At 45.7% G+C, this 17,828-nt stretch overlaps 1 protein-coding gene across 1 annotated transcript in view; it reads left to right on the plus strand.

The window, feature by feature from the left end:
- Positions 1–3,669: 3,669 nt before the first annotated feature.
- Positions 3,670–17,828, plus strand: part of GNPTAB (N-acetylglucosamine-1-phosphate transferase subunits alpha and beta) — a 54,283-nt gene continuing 40,124 nt past the window's right edge. The window contains exon 1 of the mRNA XM_037513778.2: positions 3,670–3,929. Coding sequence (XP_037369675.1) covers positions 3,813–3,929 — 117 coding nt within the window. The 5' untranslated portion in view covers positions 3,670–3,812. The remainder of the gene's footprint in view (positions 3,930–17,828) is intronic.

Genomic DNA, 17,828 nt, shown 5'->3' on the forward strand with positions numbered 1-17,828 from the left:
TTATGGGATGCCATAAAATTAGTACTTGCAGGGAAGTTTATGGTTTTGAAACAATAAAAACTGAAAAGTATTAAATTTGAGAAACTAACGAAAGAGCAATAAAGCAAATTCAGAGAAGAAAGGGAATTACATAGACAAAGGCAGGCTCTCCAAGGGCCTTTCTCACACATCCCTGTGGCTTTCAAGTGTCTCCTCCCACATCCCCCAAGTCCCTGGTACAAGTCCAAGGCCCAGAAGCAAGCACAGCTTCTTCACATGTCTCTGCCCCATGTGCCTCCTCCAGGTCAGGCCTTCTCTCTCTTCTCCTCCCAGTTCAGCTCCACCCTTCCCAGAGTGGGGCAGGGGACCTGGAAGCTTCTCTTTCCCTGGGGGTTACCTTGTTATAATGCCTTTATGTATCTCTCTACTCTTGCCTCTATACACAATTTGGGCTCCAAGATGATTACATTGAGTTCAAAAAAGTTTTTTCTCTCATGTTCCCTCAAGATTATCAGTTAACAGTCACTTCTTGCTTGGGGGAAGGACAGAAAAGGGAGCTAACTCTTAATCTGTGTTTTTCTGAGCTGGTAAACATTGAGAACTCAGATAACAAAGTTTCCCAGATAACAGAATTAAATTTATACGATTTTGAAGAAAGGATTTAGGAGTTCTTCTAAACGCAGAGCTTTGAGGGCTTAAATGCTTTCACACAGTCTTTTGGCTTTGTTGGTTTTCATCATTCCAGGTAAATGAGATGTGACTATTTTTTTCCACTGTTCAGATAGTGATAATTTAAAATCATTCCAACAAATTTCATACTCTTACATTAATCTTGCTCCCCTCGGCAGTGTATTTCAGTCAGTCTGCCTGTTCTGTTCCCTACTCTGTATCTGGTGAATCCTCTCACCCCCCATATCGCTGACCTGTAGACCAGCTCTTGTATGCATAAATAAATAAATCTTAAAAAAAAATCTTGAAGGCAATTTCATCAGTCCATTTGCTGAAAATCCTACTTGCTCATATATTGGAGTTAAATATTTCTCAACTCTTCCAGATGCTTAAAATGTTCCACTTAAGTGCTTGCACAAATTATTTTATTTAACTACCCTATTAACTCTACAAGGTAGTTACAACAAGTGTATATTATACCACATTTTCTTTCATGTTCTCAGGAAAGAGAATATGGTGAATCCCCAGCTTCCTGGCTGGGATTGAATTCATGTTGGAGTGGCTGGGGATAACTAGATAGAGCTGTGTCTTTAACCCCTGCGCCACCAGGGAGGCCCCTACTTTTTCTTTCTTTCTTTCTTTTTTTTTTTTAAAGGAGCATTAAAAGAATTGACTGAAAAGGGTAAACACTTCACCTGGGATTATAGTGAAGGGAATCCTGTTTTGCAAGTCTGTTCATTCCATCTAACCATCAAAGTTGACAGTGAATCTTTTAAGTATTTCCTGAAGCTGGTTCTGAAGATAATTCTAAAATTGCATTGAATGGTGGTTACATTGGGCAGGTATATAGTTTCCCAGGGGAGAACAGATTTTAAGATAAAAGCCATATTAAGGGCCTCCCTGGTGGCACAGGGGGTAAAGTCTCAGCACTACCAAGCTATCGCCAGCCTCTGCAGCACTGTAACAGGGTGGTCCCAGGAAAGGGGGAGGTTCCCTGCCCCACCCAAGGGAGGTGGAGCTGAGCAGGAAGAGGAGAAGCTGCAGAAGAGACTGAGGAAGGAAGCAGGATGGAGCCAGGAGACCTGGAGGAGGCACATGGAGCCTAGAGACACGTGAAGAAACTGCACTTGTCTTTTGGTCGTGGACTGGGTGACACAGATGTGGGTGAGACCCGTGGGGAGGTGACCATGGCAGCTTTTATCTTGATGTTGATTTTGCTCTTTTCCTTCCGGGCTTGTCTGGTTGTTTGTGACCCTTTTCTGTGGGTCCCCACTGGAAGATGCTTTAGACTTGTGGCAGGCCTTGGGGCCTTGCTCTGGGCCGATCCCATATGGATGGACTTTTACCCACGAGGGGATGGGTGACTTTGGGTGCTTCATTTAGAAACTAGACTCTTTGCCTTACCTGTGTTGTTTCCTAGTTTAATTAAAGTTCCTTCCCATTAAAGTCTCCTATGTTTTGTGTTGATGCGGCGGATGGCAGAACCCATTTAGAATAGGCAGGTTTGCGGGGTTTGGGCTGACCCTCTCCCTGTCCTATAACAGCACGAGTTGGATACCTGCTGGCCGGGGAGCTACCCAAATGGTGCAGCCAACCTCTCCTGTCTCGCCTGCTGCTCCCCTCAGCAGTGGATTTCAGTGGATCCACCTGTTTTGTTTCCCACTCTGTCTCTGATGAATCCTCTCACCCCCAGCACCTCTGGCCTGTACCCCAGTTCTTGTATGCATAAATAAATCTTTAAAATAAAAAATCATAGGGCCTCCCCTGGTGGCGCAGGCTGTTGAGCGCCACGCTGTGAAGCTGTCCGCAGCCTCTGGAGCGTGGGTTCAATCCCCTCCGGCCCGAGAGAATGCCACATGGCGAAGCAGACCTCTCCTGTCTCGCCCACTGTTCCCCTCAGCAGTGTATTTTGTCAGTCTGCCTGTTCTGTTCCCCGCTCTGGTTCTGGTGAATTCTCTCACCTTCCTGCGCTTCTGATTGTACCCAGTGCTTGTATAAATAAATAAATAAATCTTTAAAATAAAAAATCATATTAAGTAGAGAATATTGGTGAAAAAGTTTTCCCCAAATAAGATAAGAGGCACCAGAAACAGCCCTCCTAAAAACAGCCTGGTGTCAAAGCAGCGGTTCTATCTCAAGATTCTTATCATACTTTCTCATGTTCTTAACTTTTATCTTCCCCTCCCTTGCCCCTAGGCTCTCTAGAAACAGCGACTAGATCTAGTTCACTTGGGAATACCCGACACCAAGCTTATACCAGACAGTCGACATAATGCACACTGAATGAATAAGTGAACTTCAGTGTTGTCCCGTTAGCGCCAAGATTTCCACTTTCAAATCATATGGTTAGGGCACCGGAGAGGAAATGAGCCCCAAACAACATCTCTTCTTGGTGCTGTGAAAACATGATCTCCCAATGATTGCATTTACTTCAATTTTTTTAAGGTATTCCTTTTTTTTTAAGATTTATTTATGCATACAAGAGCTGGGGGGAGGGTACAGGCCAGAGATGCGGGAGGGTGAGAGGACTCCCCAGAGACAAAGAGGGGAGCAGAACAGGCAGACTGACTAAAACACACTGCTGAGGGGAGCAGCAGCAGGCGAGCCCGGAGCGGTCTGCTTCACCATGTGGGTAGCTCCCTGCCCGGCCTGGGATCGAACTCGTGCTCTAGAGGCTGCAGACAGCTTCACAGTGCAGCGCTTAACCCCTTGCTTCCCCAGGGAGCCCCCACGAAAACATCCATGCCACCTGGCGCTGCGGGCGGCCGGCGCCCTGGCAGGGCGGGGTGCAGGCGTGCGGGCCCCGGCCCGGCCCGGGGCACCTGCCGCGCACGCGCAGACGCGGGGCGCGCGCCTGCCGTGCGCCCCCCCGGCCTCCAGGTGGCGCTGGCGGCCCCCGGCCGCCGCTGTCTCTCGCCGGGCGCGACCGGGGCGGCGCCGGCCGCCGGGCGGGCCGCGGGTCCGCCTCCGCCGCGCCGAGGGCGTGGGCTCGGGCTCCCTCCCGGAAGCGGCGGGCGCGGCGCGCAGCCCAGCGGGCGCCGTCCCGGGGCGGCGATGAGCGGCGGCCGCGGCTCTGACCTGACGCGGCGGCCGGGCCGGGGCCGCTGAGGCGGCTCGTTGGGCGGCGGCGCTGGCGCGGCGGGGCGGGGCGCGGCGGCGGGGTGATGCTGCTCAAGCTCCTGCAGAGACAGACCTATACCTGCCTGTCCCACAGGTATGGGCTCTACGTGTGTTTCGTGGGCGTCGTGGTCACCATCGTCTCCGCTTTCCAGTTCGGAGAGGTGAGTAGCGGCGGCGCAGCCCCGGCCGGGCGCCCGGAACCCCACTAGCCCGCGGCGCCCCCAGACCCGGCGCGCCCCATCTCCCTGCAGCTTGGGGGGGCCAGCCCCGGAGCCTGCCTGCTCCCGGGGCGCCGAGAGCTCAGCTCCCCTCCCCGGGTCGGTTTTAGCAGCGGGGTGCAAAGGGCTCGTCCTCCCCAGGGTTTGGGGGAGCAAGCAGTGGGGGGGTCGTTCTGCCCAGGTGCCTTCTACCGGGTCCCCGAGTCACCTGCCTTGCTCCCCCGGGCCTTGTCCTCCCCCCAAGTCCCCCCACCCCCGCCCGAGACCCAGAGTCGGGGTTCTTTCGCGTTCCTGAACTCCCCCAGGGCCTCGTTGCTTGGCCCTGCTACTGCTTTCTTCCTCGCTGCCACATTGCTCATCTTTCTAATCTAAAGACATTATTGGCTTCTTAATCCCATTTCTTCAGGCATCTCAAAAACTTGTGCAAGGAGCGAGTGTTTCTTTGCACCTGAATTTTCAGTGAAAGTGGCCCCACAGTGAAAGTACATACGTGTGAAAGGGGATTTTGTAGATCTAGAGATAGATGTTTTTTTGCACTTTTGCTGTGTTGGTTGGGGCAACTGTACAACAGCAGGTTCCCCAGAGAGATTCTGCTGGTGGAAGGGGCACGCTGATTTGACAGATTACACGAGCTCCAAGTGCTTTTCTCTATCCCGGGATCAGCTGAGACCAGGGCCCCTCCACGTGATCAGGACTGGGTAACTGTCTTGGCCTCCAGTGCCCGACCTCTGGGGAGCAAGACAAGCCCTTGGGTCATAGGATATGCTAATATCTTGGACTCCAGATCACTCAAGCCAGGCCCTTCTTGATATGCTCTTAGTTAATGTGCAATGAAGTTGTTCAGTTAGAGGTAAAAAATCTTCAGAAGGTGCAAGCAACAGGTTTGGGAGGTGGAAAACACTCAGGTTTTGGTTATGTACCTTCAACATTTTCAGTGAGTTTTCGTTTCAGATCAAATAAATTAATTAATCAAATCAAATTAATTCATTATTGACATATTGTGTGTGTAATTGTTTAAATGGAATTAACATTACATTATAATATGTGAGTTTCAGGTGTGCATCATAAATTAACATCTGTGAATACTGCAATAAGTTCCCCATTAAAAATCCAAGTCTCTCCTTCACCATATATTTGACTCCTTTTACCTATCCCTTTCTTCTTCCTTCCCTTCTGATGACCCCTGCTTTGTTTCTATATTTTAAAAGATTGTTTTCATTTTATTCAGTGCATGTTTGTGTTATGTGCCACCGTGGAAGTGAAATTATAAGGTGTTTGTCTTTGTCATCTGACTTATTTCACAAGCATAATACCCTCTACCTCTATCCAGTTGGAGAATATCACTTAAAAATACACTGTAGCGGAACCTCCCTGGTAGCCCCAGGGGTTAAACAGGGCACTATGAAGCAATCAGCAGTCTCTGCAGCATGAGTTCCATCCCCGACCAGCCAGAGAGAAACCCACATGGTAAAGCAGACCTCTCCTGTCTCGCCCACTGCTCCCCTCAGCAGTGTGTTTCAGTCAGTCTGCCTGTTCTGTTCCCCACTCTGTCTCTGGTGAATCTGCTCATCCCCCACACCTCTGGCCTGTACCCCAGCTCTTGTATGCATAAATAAATAAATCTTAAAAAAAAATAAAAGACATCTCTTTAAAAAAAAATACACTGTAGCAACTGGGGGAAAAATTACCTCCTTGTTTTAATTCCCCCTCCCCTTTTCTTGGTAGGATGTTGTAGCCGGTATTAAAATAAACAGAACGGTTTTTAGAAATGCCACGGAAACATTCGGTTTATATCTGTCCCCGGGCTGGATTATGACGCTCATAAAGAGAGTGCTGTCTGTTTACTGTACCCCTGGCCTAAGCATGGTGCCAGGTACTGCCACAGCATGCAGTCTAAATATTTGTTTAGTGAACGAATTAGATGGCAAGATTTCCAAGTGTATACTTGGAGTTCTAGGGACTAAAAAAATTCAGTCTTCAAGGAGTGAGAAAGTACTTATCTAATAACATACCACCAGCTGTTCTATCTTTCGTGTGTTACGACTTAATACAGTGAATGCATGCATGGTGAAGTGCCTTACTGTTGGTGGAAGAGTTCTTCAGACCCCTATTCATTAATTTAAGGTAGCTGTTTATTAACTACTCTCAGTGTGAAGGTGACTTAAAAGGCATCAGTTATTAGAAGTTTTCATTCTGTATGTTCTATGTCTGGTTATTTATTTACCAGAAGAAAGACATTGTCTCAGTTTTGAAATGGCCACAGATCTTAAAGTTCGGTACGGATGAAGGAAATCAGAGGCACAGAGGTATGGAGCTGGCTTCATACCATTAATAGATTGTCTGTGGTTAACTTGTACAGCACAGTGGAAAAGGAGCTGCAGGATTAGGCAAATCTGGGTTTGAATGCTGGTGCCCCCACAGATGATCATGATAATAGGTAATATGTAGGACCCACGTGCCAGCTACTGAACTACCTTACCTATGTTAACCTAATTTAATACTTATAATATCCCTGAGATGATTACTATTCTTATACTCATTTTACCAGTGACAAAACTGAGACATTTGACACATTAAGCCATCAGAGCTGTATTAGCTGAGCAGAGCTTCAGACCCAGGCAATGTTTGATTCCAGAGCGTACCCTAAGCATATCTCTATGGCCTCTTAAACAGCCCAAGCCATCCCTTGTATGGTCTTTGAAAGGACACTTAGCTTCTTTGAACCTCAGCTCCTCATTTTTAAAATGAAGGCAAGAATACCTTCCTTGCAGGGTTGATTTTGAAAATTAAAAAGATCTGTATGTGTTGGATAGTGGGTGTGGGGTGTTAACATACATCTGAAGAGGTGTGAACCTATATCCCTAAATCATACAGCGTTGTAAGTCAGCGTTGCGCTATTAAAAAAAATACACACAGAGTTTTAAAAAAAGGTCTGTATGTCAAGTACCTCACTCTGTACCTGGCATATAACAGACTCACCAAATAGTAGTAGCTGCTGCTACTATTATTATTATTATCAACTATTTCATGTCCTTAATTCTTACCTTGAAATAAGCTTTTGAAATAGACTACTCCCATCATTCAGTTAATATTATCAACTAGTTAATAGCTTCACTATTGTAAAATCCTTTTATCATTGTGGTTTTGTGTGTGTGTGTGTGTGTGTGTGTAGAAGAACTGGGGTGTAGGCCAGATGTGTGGGGAATGAGAGGACTCACCAGAGACAGAGTGGGGAGCAGAACATTGGATTTACTGAAATACACTGCTGAGGGGAGCAGCAGGCAAGACAGGAGAGGTCTGCTGTACCATATGGGGGTTAGCTCCCTGGCAGGGGATTGAATTCAGGCCCTAGCTGTGATAGCGTTGAGGCTTAACTCCTAGGCCACCAGGGAGGCCCTTATTTATCATTGTTAACTGTGACTTCATTAATATCTTTTTTCCCTTTCTTAACATAAGTGGTATTGTCTGCTACTTTTTATTTTTTATTTTTTTAATTTTTTTAAAGATTTATTTATACAAGAACCAGGGTACAGGCCAGATGGTGTGGGAGGGTGAGAAGACCCACCAGAGACAATGGGGAACAGAACAGGCAGACTGACTGAAATACGCTGCTGAGGGGAGCAGCGGGCAAGACAGGAGAGATCCGCCACGCCATGTGGGTTGCTCCGTGACTGGCGGGGATCGAACCGGCACCACAGAGGCTGCAGACGGCTCCACAACACTGTGCTCAACCTCCTGCACCACCAGGGAGGCTCTGTCTGCTACTTTTTAATAAGGCATTATTTGTACACATCAAATTTTGAAAAAGAAAAGTAGAACTGACAAAGTGTTAAAATATTATTTTTCCCCTTAAGTTGAACCAAGTGTTTCCTGGAGGCTGCCTTGGGAACTCTGGTAAAGTAGAACTGGACTTAAATCTGAAAGGGAGGCCCCTCAGGATGTGGACTATTGGCTGTGGGAGTGCATTGAAGACAACAGATGGTAAAGTGCATCTCTTGTAAACTAGGTGACTAGATATGTGGCTTCTGGAAGCTTCAGTTTCCACATCTATAAATGAAGGTATGAGAAGGACTATGCTTTTAAGGTCATTTTTAACTTAGTAGCTTTGATTTAAATATTGGTTCTCTGCTAATTGATACTGTGTAGAATTTAAAGCTTGCACTTTTCAAGTAAAAATTTATTATTTTAGGGCCATTATTATTTAGTCAAACTAGTTGTATATGATTCTACAATCCCTTATCTAAGACTACTGAATTATCTTATAATTAATTGCATCTTTACAGTGAAATGTATGAGTATTTATACTCAGGAAGATAAACACTCTGAATAGCTTCAGGTCAATTTAGGTCAAGTGTTGCTGCCAAATAAGGTACAGCAAGAGCTTGTCAAGAACTTTTTGGATTTAGGGATTGTGTATAGAGGGATTGTGTGTGTATGTGTGTGTGTGGGGGGGGGGAGTTGTGCCTGTGTGTTTATATAAAATATATCAGTTCCTTTTCTACATAGAAACATATAAATACTACCATATTAATTGCCAGGAGTAAATCAGGTTCAGATGGCAATTATCCAACTGTCCCCTGGCCTCTCTGCTCCCTTTTGCTTGGCTGCCTTCTTGTCACTGTTTTGGATTAGTGAGATATTATTGTTCAGTGAGGGAGAAGATTAAAAACTGGGTACAGTTTAAGTTATGCTCAGCCTGGCTGGCCCTATTTTAAGAAAGAAACAGTATCTTTTTTTTTTTGAAGATTTATTTTTATTTATTTATGCATACAAGAACTGTGGTATAGGCCAGAGGTGCAGGGGGTGAGAGGATCCATCAGAGACAGAATGGGGAGCAGAACAGGCAGATCTACTGAAATAAACTGCTGAGGGGAGCCTCGGGCAAGACAGGAGAGGTCTGCTGTGCCCTACATGGGTCAGCTCCCTGGCTGGGGATCAAACTCATGCCACAGTGGCTGGCGATAGCTTGATAGCACTGAGACTTTTACCCCTGTGCCACCAGGGAGGCCCTACAGTATCGTGTTTGTATTTGATAAATTCAGTCATTAAGCAGACATATGTTTGAGTGTGTTCTCTGAACAGATAGATGAAAGAGACCTGGTCTTTGAGCTGGGAAGGGAGCCTCTGGCCAGGGTCTAGCTCCAACAGAAACTAACCCTCAGTGGTTCCCTACCTGTGTAACCCTCAGCTGCCTGGTCAGGAGCAGCCACTTAACCTGTTTTTGTGAATTTCTTTTGGGGGTGGGCAGAACTTTCAGTGTTGAAAATAATGGTTTAGGGCCTCCCCGGTGGCGCAGCGGTTGAGCGCTGGGTTGCGAAGCTGCGCGTGGCCTCTGCGGCGCCGGTTCGATCCCCGGCTGCTCCCCGGCCACCGGAGGAGGATCCCACATGGCGTGCAGACCTCTCCTGCCGCCCGCTGCTCCCCTCAGCAGTGTACTTCGGTCCTTCTGCCTGCTCTGCTCCCCGCTCTGGCTCTGGTGAATTCTCTCACCCTCCCTCCCGCACTTCGGACTGTACCCAGTGCATGTATAAACAAAACAAACAAACAAACCAACAAATAAATAAAGCATGCCTCTATTAAAAAAAAAAAAAAAAAAAAAAAAAAAAAAAAGAAAATAATGGTTTAAACTCGTAGGCTAGATTTCTAACACCCCCATTTTTAGCTTTAATGTTCTGGGGATTTACATGTGCTAGATGCTCACATGAGAAAGCATGAACTAAAGTGTGATGGAATTTGTGCTGCAGAGAATATGCCAGTGGCCACACAAAGCCCTTTTAAGTGGTCTCTTTGGGGAGTTTGGGAGAACTCCACAGCCTAGCTGACTGTCAGCGCAACTGCCTTGTCTTACTCCCTGCTGTATTCTTAGCATCTAAAAAGTTCTTGGTACCTAGTAGGTGCCAAATAAATCCTGGATGGATGGATGAGTGAATTGGGGGGGTGATCCTAATCAATATCCTCTCAAGCTCATTTCCAGGGAGGGTAATTTTCTATTCCGATGGCAGACCATCTGCAGTTATTTTTCTTCTTTCAGTCATGAGTGGTCTGATTGGACTCTACAGTGGAAAAAGTACTATCAGAAAATCAGAGAAATCTAGCTCATCCTCAGTGGTCCTTGTGTAGCTCAGATGAAGCCATGATGTATACTTGAGAACTGAGTAACCATGCGAGGGAGTAGTTGAATGACTGGTGGGTACATCATAATTGCTTTAGAAAATCAGAGGAAGGGAAAAAAATTGTAGGTTGAAACATCCTCAGGGAAGCTGAGACTTTTACAAGGAGGCAGGAACTTTTCCAACTTGAATTATTTAGTGGTTTAAAATTGCTGCTGGGATTAGCCAACAACACGTGGTTGCAAGTGACAGAATCCCAGCTCAGACCTGGCTTAAGGAAAAAGGTAGTCATGTCTCTCCCTCTTCTTGCCTCTACTGGTTTAGTTCTCAGGCAAGCTTTCCCCATATGGGAGTGGAGATTGCTGCCTGCAGCCCCTGTGTCCCATCTGCAGATTGCAAGAAGAGAGTTTCTCTCTAGCACCAGCTAGACCCAGGGTGGCTGGCTAGGCAGGGAGTGAGTATTCTCAATATGTCACGCTGCCTTTAACCACATGGATCATCCTGAGAGCTAGGGTTCAGGGTGGGGCTTTCAGTTTCATATGAGCCACTTGAACTGAGCCAGGTTCTCTAGAGGAAAATCACGAGGCAGTTCTCAAAAGAGCCAGAGCAACAGTTGTCATAGACACCGGCTGCAGTCAAAACCCATTTCCTTTCCTTGGCCTTGTCATTGACATCGTGACTTAAAGCTGTTAGCCCGTTGCCTTTTAGAAGTCAGTTGTTTCCATTTTTAACATGTGATTATTAATCACTTTATCGGTGAAACTTGTATTCTTGGGTGGGTCTGTTATGGAGTCTATTTAAACAACTCCACTGGTGGGGCCTCATAAGCCTTTCACTAATGATTCAGTGTATACCCTTAATTTAATAATGCTGTCTTTGATAGTTGCATTTATTGTTGATTTTGTTAATGAAATTGAGCATGCTGCCTAGACCTGAGTGTTTGTATGCTAAGTTGGATGAAGAGGGGTGGTCTGGGGGGGAAATGTGATAGCACAGAAAGGGTGTGAGCTATGTGTAGTAACAGGGGACACAAGGGTTCAGGTTCCTTTTGGCATCCCACCCCTCTGTCTTTGGAGAGAAGGGTGCTGCCTTCTTCCAGGCAGAGGGAGGGCCCATCTCACAGAAGGTCTTCAGTGGACCAAGGTGCTGTGTTTGGGAGTGTATCCTGAACCCAGTCAGCCTTAACTGAGCGCAGGGCTGATTCCACATAGCAGCAACCTCTCCCATGTCCTCAGCCTGGTAGCCAGCCAGTCCTTCCTGCTTCTCAGGACCAGCTCCCTTGGTGATCTCACTGTGCCCTTTTTCTGAACTTGGGCTGATGAGAAAGATTTCCACCCCTCCCCATGAGGTGGAGCAGGATTCACAGAAACCCAGCAATTTTCCAAACCCTTCCCTGGACCTTTACATCTTGATTTGGATGATTTTTGAGCACTGCCTTAGGAAACTGCATCTTGGTCCACCATCACTTTGGAACATGGTATCTAGTTATTTAGGTGCCTCAGAAGAAGCTTGGACAACTTCTGCATGGACAACTTCTCAATGCAGGTGTCCTTAATTGAGCTGGCCCAGGCAGAATTTACTTGTCATTTCCGTCCTCAGCATCCTGAGCACCCACAGAGATGTTATCTTTCTCATCTGGGAATCCCTGTGCCTCAGGAGGGTACTTAGTCTTTCACTGGATTAGTAAAACCTTTGTCAAACCCATGGCAGCCCCCCAGGGCATGCAGCAGTGAACAAAGCAGACAAGGTCCTGCAGACAAGGAGTTTATACTTTGGTTGTGCAGTCAGGCATTAAATGCTACTTATGTACAATTGTAAGAATTATAATAAGAAGAGGGTGCTGTGCTAGAGATCAGCTGTGAGAACCCTTCTTGTCTGGTAGTGGGGTTGGGGAGGCTCTTGATGCAGTTTAAGCCCTACTTTGAAGGGTATGAATTACTGAGACAGGGCAGTTCTGCTCTAGGCCACGGGTTCTCAAATGCAGGCCATTTTGTCCTGCAGAGGCATTTGGCAATGTCTGGGTACATTGTAAGTTACCACGACTAGGGCGTGGGGTGGGGTTGATGCCAGAGATTCTGTTTAACAGCCTTATAATTTGCAGTAATACACAGGACAACCCCTAAGATCACCCACTCCAAAATGTCAGTATTGCTCGGGCCCTGGAAACAGTGTGAAGGTGGTGAAGTTGGGGTGCATTTGAAAAGGGGAATGAGGGCCTAGGTGGCTGGAGGGTGGACAGCAAGAGAAAGTGCAGATCTAGGGGAGAATGTTGCAGGTGGTGGTGCCCTGCTCCCGGCCCTTGGTCCATTAGGTGTCCAGTACTTGGTGTTTGTCCTGGGAACAGTGGGGTGCTATTCACGATTATTATGTACTGGCGTATGGAAGGTAGAGACAGGGGTGCTGCTCAACATCCTACCGTGCCCATGAACAACAATGTCAGTAGTGCCAGAGTTGAGAAACCCCGAGTTAGAGGGAGCAAGAATGGCCGCAGGCAGTCAGGAGACCAGGTCAAGCTGGTGATAGGGCATCTGCAGAGTAGTGGACACAGTTGAGAGGTTTGGGAGGTGCGATCATGTTCCATTCTATACCAGACACTCCTCTGCCATCTTGAGGTACAGAAGTGAGCTAGATAGACAAGTTGATTTACTCTCCCAGACCCTCATTGGGAGTCTAAGGGCTAAGTGAATATTTGTTGAATGAATACTGACAAAAATTTATTTTTGCTCACCAGCTTATGATTGAGTCTCATGAGGAAAGATGGTTTAAATGAGATGTCTAATGTGCATCAGACCTTTTGCATAGTGCCTGTTGCAAGGTGTTTGGTAAATACTAATTAGGCAGCCAGTGTCCCGTCCCAGAGCTGTTCTTGCCTTGGCCACGATGCTCAAGAAGTCAGCAGCAGGAGACCTGCCTTCTGGGCTGACACCCGGGATCATGCTGAGGAGTGTTTTTCTCTTTCCTGGAGACAGAGCTTAGGTCCAACAGAGCTTTCCTTAGCTTAGACAGAGCTTAGGTTCACTGTGATTTCTTGACCTGAGTGTGCTTTATCATGGTTGACACGAAAGCAGAAGACAGTGAGTGCTTTCTTCATTTAATACACATGTAGGCCTCCTTTTATCATTCCTTAGAAAATGTAGCAAGTTTAGCTATAGTGGGTTATGTTTAGTCACGGTATATCTCTTTAACTTCCTGCTGTCCCTGAGATTGATTGTTCCGATCTTGTGATCTACATGCAGTATCTTTAGCAGGTAATTAGTCAGCCTCTGTGTGATTCACACCTGCACTAAATTTGGCAGGGAAAAAAAAATGATCTTTCAGAAATCTTACAGACTAAGTCACGTCTGTGCATGGAGGTAAATGCCTTTTACCATGACACTGAAAATGTCGCCCACTATAAAATTGCTTCCTGAAATTGTTTCTTTTAGGTTCTAGTTTATCCTTGCCCTATGCTACGTACACCCCTTCCTGCTTCATTATTGCATTCACTTCTGTTCTGATTAATTCCAGATTGCATAAAGCCTCTTTACCAAGCTTTCAGAAGTTCACTATTCAGCAGAGCTTTATGGAATGTTTTCTTTGGGCCAGTGCGCCTCTGCTCGGTAGAGATACAAAGATGGTTCTGGCTTTTTCCCCACTGCTCTTGAGGATCTCATTATCCAGACAGGGAGCTGGGCAAGCAAGTAGAACAAACTTAAAAAACTTATTGTAATAAATTAAGTTGAAGAGATAGGCATGAATGTCAGGCAAGTTTTCGCAGACAAGTGTGGCATCTGAGCTTGATTTTTTTTTTAAATGATTTCTTTTAAACATTTATTTATTCAAGCACTGGGTACGGTCAGAAGCGCTGGAGGGTGAGAGAATTCACCAGAGCCAGAGTGGGGAGCAGAACAGGCAGACCAACGAAATACACTGCTAAGGGGAGCAGCGGGCGTGGCAGGAGAGGTCTGCGCACCATGTGGGACCCTCGCCGGTGGCCAGAGATCGAACCAGCGCTGCAGAGGCTGCGGGCAGCCTCGCAGCCCAGAGCTCAACCGCTGCACCACCAGGGGAGGCCCCATCTGAGCTTGATTTTGAAGGAGATGACTGAGGGGAAAAAGGGGAATCCCCCACCCCCTTTAAAGTGAAGGAAGGTTTGGATATGAGGCACTGTCCACCTTCTAGGAGCAAAAATAGTTCTAAAAGGGCTGCAGCATACTAGGGATTGAAGCTGGGAAGGGACGAAGTGGCCATTTAGGACTTGCCGTCTCATTGATGCTGAGGGCTTTGGTGGTTCGTCCCAAACACTTCTTTGTGTCTTTCAACAGTGTTTAATAGTTTTCAGTGTACAGGTCCTTCACTTCCTTGGTTAAATTTATTCCTAGGTATTTTGTACATTTTGCTGTACTGGCGAATGGTATTGTTTTCATCATTTCTTTTGCTGCTAGTTTACTGTTTCCCTATAGAATTACTGCACATTTTTGTAGCCTGCAACATTACTATGTTTATTTATTATTTTTTAAAAGATTTATTTATGCATACAAGAGCTGGTGTACAGGCCAGAGATGTGGGGGGCGGGGGGTGAGGAGATCCACCAGAGACAGAGTGGGGAGCAGAACAGGCAGACTGACTGAAATACACTGCTGAGGGGAGCAGCGGGCAAGACAGGAGAGGTCTACCTTGCCATGTGGGTTGCTCCCTGGCCAGCCGGGGATCGAACTCATGCTGCAGAGGCTGTGGATTGCTTCATAGTGCAGTGCTTAACCCCTTGCGCCACCAGGGAGGCCCTATTTATCATTTCTAATGGTTATTTGGTGGTGTCTTTAGCCATTGTAATAATTTTTTAAGTGTACAGCTAATTCAATAGCATTGATTATATTTATTTTGTGCAAGGCTGCTACTTTATTTCCAAAACTTTTTCACCACCCCAAACAGAAACTCTGTAACTATGAAGCTTCATTGTGCTGAGACTTAAACTCTCATGCCACCAAGGAGGCCCTGGTCACTCTTATTTTAGCACTTTGGCTGGGAAATGCTGTAGACTGAATGCTTGTGTCCTCCCCAGGTGCACACATTGAAAGTTTATCCCCAACGTGATGGTACTGGGAGGTGATTAGGTCATGAGGGTGAATGGGATAAGTACCCTTCAAATGAGACCCCAGATGGATCCCACTCTGCCTGTGCCATCTGAGGCCAGTGAGTGGAGGACTCTTATGAGCCAGGAAGTATGTTCTCAGCCGATACCAAACTACTGGCACCTTGATCTTACACTTACCAGTTTCCAGAACTGTAAGGAACTTCTGTTTTTTACAAGCCACCTGGTCTATAGTATGTTGTCATAGCAGTCGAGGGGATAAAACAGGAAAAGTGGCTTGTTTAATCAAATGTGATAAGAAAATGCTGCTGATGACAGATTTGGCTTCCTGTTGATCTCAAAGGAGGAGGAGAGTTAGTAAGAAAGATAAAACCTAGAATATCTTTAAGATATCTTGGTCTCTCAGTCTCTTAACGCAAACCTAATTTTGTTTTTAGAAACCTTGCAGACCATGTTGTACTCTAGGAACATTATGAACTTTCCAAGTGATTATCAATGTATGAAAAGCTCTGTCAGTTGGGGAGCACAGATACCTGAAATTTCGCAGAGTAATATGTCACCTTTCTACCCTTGAAAACTTGAGAAAGGGACGTGCTTTTACGGACACAGACCTGCTGTTGTCTCTATAACTCTGCCCTTTACCCTGTACCTTGATTGAGGATGGATATGAGAACAGAAAGTTCTGGAGAGAAAGTGTGGAGTGGTAAGCCTTTCTAAGATGTTTGCTTTGTAAAGCTAGTTAGTAGTCGGAGTCATTCATTCTAGAAGGTTTATTGATTTTGTGCCAGGTACCTGAGAAAGGCTCTGGGAATAAAAATAAGAGATTAAGTTCCTGCCTTTGAGTTGCTCAAGAGGTACAGGCAGATAAATAGATAAGTTGAATTTCAGTATTGTGAATGCTGTCTTTAAGTGACATGTGAACAGGTTGCATGTACGTATCGTGCAGCCCTGTATGATTTGCACATCTCATTTCCTTATCAGAAAAATCTTGTAAAGTCGGTGATATTTAATATCGTCATTCTACAAAAGAAGAATTAAGAGCAGAGAAGTGTCCTAGATTTCATTATTGTTAAGTGCCAGATTGAAACTCATATTTTCGGATAATAAATCTTACCATCCTTGCATGATACCAGTTCTCTTCTTAATAATTACCTCTTTCTCTTTCCTTAACTGGGGGATCCCTCATACAGAGGAATTTGGGGCTCATATTATTCTAACACAAGCATGCTTTGAACCTGTTCTGAGGTCAAACAAAGGTGTTTTGCAGGTTTTATAGCTTTAAAGATTTTGTCATCTTAAAAACCTTGGCATTCAGGTACACCATTTAGAAGACTATCAGACATGCTAACAATACTGAGGAAAACACAGTCGTGGTCATTGATAAACATGCCAGGAAAACAGTTCTGGGTCACTGAATTAGGGTTGATAATCATGCCAGTTTCAGAACTGGTTGAATGACAACTTTATAAATGTGTTCTTGACAAAGAAACTCTGTGTAAATAAGCCTCAGAGGAGGCAGCCTGTTAAAGCTAAGAGAGCCTAGGTGAAGAGAAACAGGCTCTGGAGTTGGGTTGCATTAAGAACCAGCCTCATCACATAACTGCTTCAGTGTCTGGGCTTCTCTATGGGAAATGAGCCTTTGTGGCACCTGCGTTATGCTTGGTGACTTGTTACAGGGATTCAGGGGGAAGAGCCCCTGGCTCGATGGTGCTTAGCAGGTGCATGTATGTACCTCTTCTCTCCAACCCATTGAGACCAGCTTTGGCTGCCATTTTGTAAAAACTGCTTGACAGATGATCTTGACTACAAGGATTGCTGTGATTATTAAAATGGACTTTTATTTATTTATTTTTTAAGATTTATTTATTTATGCATACAAGAGCTGGGGCACAAGCCAGAGATGGGGGCGGGGGTGTGTGTGTGTGAGAGGATCCACCAGAGACAGAGTGGGGAGCAGCGGGCAAGACAGGAGAGGTCTGCCATGCCATGTGGGTTGCTCCCTACCTGGCCAGGGATCGAACTCTTGCTGCAGAGGCTGCGGATTGCCTCACAGTGTGGCGCTCAACCCCCTGTGCCACCAGGGAGGCCCTAAAATGGAGTTTCAAAAGTGATAAACACTTTTTAAATTAATTTTTTATTACTTTTTTTTTCAATGACGCACCAGTAGTATTCCATTGTGTATATATACCGTATCAGTTTTGGGCCACTTAGGTGGTTTCCATATCTTGGCTATTGTAAATAGTGCTGCAATAAACATAGGGGTGTAGGTTTCCGTTTAGTGTTTTTGTGTTCTTTGGGTAGATACCTATGAATGGAATTGCTGGGTCATATGGTTGATCCAATTTTAGTCCTTTGAGGAATGTCCACACTGTTTTCCATAGGGTCTGGACCAGTCTGCATTTCCAGCAGCAGTGTGAACAGGTTCCCTTTTCTCCACACCCTCGCCAGCACTTGTTGTTTCTGGCCTGATAAACTTTTTTTTTTTTTTTTACTAGTAGAATAAACCACTTTTCGATGATTTCTTGTGATTCCTTATTAATTATACATTGCTTGTGTGGTATTTCAGCGCTCATGTGGTATTTTAATATATAGAATTTTAGTTCACTGTCTCTCATATTTTACTACGAGACTACTCTAACACCAGAGAAAAGTAAATTCTCT

This window comes from Talpa occidentalis, unplaced genomic scaffold (assembly GCF_014898055.3).
Source record: "Talpa occidentalis isolate TD23 unplaced genomic scaffold, MPIMG_talOcc4v2.1 talOcc4.16, whole genome shotgun sequence".
Classification (NCBI taxonomy): domain Eukaryota; kingdom Metazoa; phylum Chordata; class Mammalia; order Eulipotyphla; family Talpidae; genus Talpa; species Talpa occidentalis.